Raw genomic sequence first — 4,308 nt, 5'->3', positions numbered from 1 at the left:
TTTTAGATTAGGCGTTGGGTTATTTTGATTGCTTCTCATTTTATGCTTGTGTGAGTTTTGTAGGCTATGTTACTGTGCTGGGCTGACTTCGTGTGGGCCAGGGTTGCATGTGGGCTGTGTTTTGTTTTTTGGGCCTGTATTTGCAAATTGATGGGCTTTATATATGCTTTTTTACATGGGCTGTGCATTCTACTTGGGTTTTTAAATTTAGACTTTGCTCATATAAAAAAAGATTTTATGACCAAGTGCCTGTATTTTTCAAATTTTTGGATAATAATTGAGATTTGATAATTGATCAATCTAAATTCATAATTTTAAAAAATAATTATAATAATATTGAAAAAAACATTGTTTTTTTTTAAACAAATTATCAACACTAACCTTAAACTAATACATCGAAGAAGGAAGAGTCTAAACACAATAAGGATTTAATAGTTAATTAATTTATCATCTTTTAATTTATATTAATTTTTGGTTGATTATTCCTCACTTCAAAATTGATCATGATTATTCTACACGTGTTAAGAAAATACTAATGTTCATAATTATCTTAATGCGAAATAATAATAACAAATATTAACTGTCGAGTTGATAATAATGGGATTTTATAATCAATAGTTATGGATTCATTGATTAAAATCAACTACGTACTCTTCCAATATAGATTGCTCGAGTAACCTTTCATTGTCGATTCTTGTCTCTTTCTTAATTATTCATTCTTTTAATTAGATTTTTAGGTAATATTGATAATTGGTTGCATATATATATCAAAATCAAACATATTCAAAACATATATTTAAAATAAAAAATAAAAAAAAATCAATTTTAAACAAAAAAAAAATATAAAAAATCAATTTTCTTTGAAACACAAACAAATTCCTGAGGGGTGAATTACTGTGGAATTCATTTGCCCCTTTCTGGGATGCTAAAGCTTCACTTGCGTGTTTGAATTATTGTGGAAAGAGAAGATGCCTCATTCTTCAAGAAGATAGCCCTCTTTCTAGAAAAGAGAGAGAGGTGAAAACATATATATATATATATATATATATATATATATATATAGTAACTCTATTCAACAAAACCTTTTAATATTAGCTCCATTCCTACCTCTAGAAAGCAGTGATTTCTTTCAAGGGAGGTAGCATCCATCCCCCCGCATACATATGAAACAAACAGTAGACTATTTGCATTAATATCTCTTTAATCAACCGAATAACTTCTGATACTGTGATTCCCAATCAACAAGCTAGAACTTTTTGGTTTGATTTAACCTTCCAAAAGCTGAAATATTTTATTCTGATAGATTGAAAACACTTCCCTCTGAGTTCATCAAAACTGGATGGCCCAAGAATTTTAAAACAATTAACAGTGATCTATAAGCACTTTTTTTCATCGAGTTGAGCCTACTGATGATACAAGCATACAGCACAAGTTAACAAGAACCAATGTGATCTAGAACTAAAACAATCAATGTAAGTGAAATAGAGTAAGAACTCACTGGTGGAAAATGTAACTGAATTAATTAAACAACTGCTAATCACAGCCCAGATAAGTAAAGAACAGGAAACTTTTATTGGAAATGATAAGTGATATAGAAAAATCATAGCTACTGCAAAAAATACAGTATGTTACTATGCTCTCAACTACAAGACTGATAATGTGCTTATTGTTACAAAGAATACAATACATATATACAGACACAATGACCAAAAAAAAAAAAACAGAGAAAATATACCTGATCGATCAATGCCTGAGACCAGAAAACTCCTCGATTCCACTAAAAGGAGACCCCAATACATCCTGCAAGCTATACCCCTCCATGGAACAAAACCCATCAAGCAATCCCTCAAAAAACTCATTATCATTACAATCCCCACCCAAATTATCTCCCTTTACAACCGATTCTTCTTCTTCATCCTCCTCCATATCCACCGCGCCGCCAACTCCCACCTCCTTGGCCTTACTATCCTCCTCTTCACCAGCAACAGCAGGCATGTGTCCTTCAAACAAAGCCATATGACCAAACAACTTATCCTTCCTCGAAAAACTTGTCCCGCAAGAACACTTCCATCTCGACTCCCCACAATGTTTCAAATGACTCTTCAGATCCGTAACAACCGAAAAACTCTTCTTGTTGCACCGATTACAAGAATACATCTTCGGACAATGACTCCTCTTAAAATGATTTCTTACACAAATCACCGACTTCAATGGCTTGAACTTACCATGTTTCTTATTCCTATTACAACCTTCAAAAGGGCAAGAAAACTTTGTCTTCCCCGCAAAGGAAGCTGATATCGTTTCATTACCCTTATCAGGCTTAGCTAGTGCCTCAAGGGTTTTGAACTGATTCCCATGCGCACGCATATGCATACGCAAATTCGCATCTCTTTTAAACCCTTTTCCGCAAATCTCACAAAAATGAACATGCTCGGCGAGCAATTCTACCGCATCAAGTTCTACGACTTCACTGTCCTCTTCTTTATTTTCTACTTTCAAAACTTGGGCCTTTTTTATTGCAGTACTATCCACCGGCGGCTGAGGCGTAAAGGGTTGTGAGCTACTGCTGTTACAAGAGAGAAGAGCAGCAGCGTTGACAATGATTTCATGTATGGCTGAGGAGATCTCGGAAGAGACCATGTCCATCTGATCCTTTCCGATTAAAGTGTTGTTGTTGACTGATTCTGATAGGAATTGCTGAAGTGAATCCATTCTCGTACGGACAGCTGAGAGGTTCAGGAGTGGGACTCGAGGGTCTGTGTTACTTATTGGGACGGAAAATCCCGTCGGATTTCGGGTAGATTCGCCGGGATTTGACATGGATTTAGAGAGAGAGGGGGTGTTCTGCTTTGGCTTATCTGGGACATTGAAGTTGGATCGGTTTTGATACACTCCTCTTTTTTTCTTTTTTCCTGCTTTTCTTTCGGCTAACGTCAATTTAGCCCTCGCAACTTTACCTATTTTCTCAGTAAACCTCTCAAAATAAATTGTTTTAACAATGACCCCTTTATGTTTCAGCCTTACCTCAATCACCCAAAATGGTGTTTTTTATGGAAATTATCGCCTAAAATTCTAAGCCATTTGGATTCAAGTCTTAGAGAAAGAATCTAAAAAAATTTACTAATTTTTTTTAAATAAATTATATACACACGGGTTGTATTATTAAAATCATCCAAGAAAAAGACTTATTAAGTATTAGTTGCTGTAAATTATGGCTTTAAAACATCCCTTGCCGTGAAAAAAAAAAAGGGCCAATAAAATTGTTTCAAGAAAAACACTAAAACTTCTCATATGGTCTGGTCCCTAGCCAGGGTTAATCTTAGTGTATTTGAAAAGTTAAACATTATTTTTCCTCTAATTACATCCTTTGTAGTTATTCTTTTGATTTTTTTTTTTTTCAATCAGGTTATCATCATCTCATGAGGTTTGGTCAAGTGACTTAAGTATTTTTAGGTATTTTTTTTTTATTTTTCAATTATCCTTAATTTTTTTTAATTAAGCTTCGTTTTTTTCTTGTTTTGACTTCTATTGGATTATTTCGTTCGCATTATCCTGCTCGCAAGTTTTGATGACTTTACCCAAATTTGCCGTGTTTTAGACTTTTTTTATTTATTAGTTTTTTTATTTCATTGTTCTACATTTTTATTCTTGGGATTGATAATCTTTATTTTATTTAAATTTTTTTTATGATGTTAAGTTATAATTTTTTTTTAATATACTAACAACAATTAAGAATTGTGTCTGCGTGTTTGGTTGCAGTTGCTTTTCAAAGTGATTTTTATTTTAAGACACATTAAAATAATATTTTTTTTATTTTTAAAAAATTATTTTTGGCATCAGCACATTAAAATGATTTGAAAATATTAAAAATATATTAATTTAAAATAAAAAAAATTAATTTTTTTTAAAAGTATTTTTTTAAATGCAATGCCAAATAGAGACCCGCGGCCAAGAACGTGCAACCAATCTAGCTATTTCTAAAACTTCGTACCATAAATCTAAATATAAGTTATATTAGTGGCATGAAAAACTCATAAAATTATTTAAATTTAGACTAACCCTTATGTTTTGTCTTTTCCTGAATTGACCGGAAGACTCGAAGCAAAGAGACACACGAGAGGTCCACAAGTGACGTGCGAGGACTGATGGTGAGCGTTTGAATAAGTTGTCCAGTTTCCAAAGTCTGAGGCTGCGGACAAATTGATGAATGTGTATGATTGGCCTGTGGTCTCGGTGGGCCACGCGCCTTGTCGTCGTATATTTTACTAAAAATAAAACAAAATTACTACGGCTATTTTTCCAATTTAT

At 33.1% G+C, this 4,308-nt stretch overlaps 1 protein-coding gene across 1 annotated transcript; it reads right to left on the bottom strand.

The window, feature by feature from the left end:
• Positions 1-1,549: 1,549 nt before the first annotated feature.
• LOC7490205 (protein SENSITIVE TO PROTON RHIZOTOXICITY 1) lies at positions 1,550-2,884 on the bottom strand. Its single transcript, XM_002310523.4, has one exon. It carries the CDS (start codon positions 2,818-2,820, stop codon positions 1,744-1,746), a length of 1,077 nt encoding a protein of 358 aa, XP_002310559.1. The 5' UTR covers positions 2,821-2,884; the 3' UTR covers positions 1,550-1,743.
• Between the last annotated feature and the right edge of the window lie 1,424 nt (positions 2,885-4,308).

Source organism: Populus trichocarpa, chromosome 7 (assembly GCF_000002775.5).
Source record: "Populus trichocarpa isolate Nisqually-1 chromosome 7, P.trichocarpa_v4.1, whole genome shotgun sequence".
NCBI lineage: Eukaryota > Viridiplantae > Streptophyta > Magnoliopsida > Malpighiales > Salicaceae > Populus > Populus trichocarpa.
The sequence above is the reverse complement of the archived record's forward strand: the minus strand, read 5'-3'. Positions and strand labels throughout refer to the sequence as shown.

What these genes read in the sequence shown, in the direction of transcription:
- LOC7490205 (XM_002310523.4), bottom strand. Translation starts at nt 2,820, where the DNA reads ATGTCAAATCCCGGCGAATCTACCCGAAATCCGACGGGATTTTCCGTC.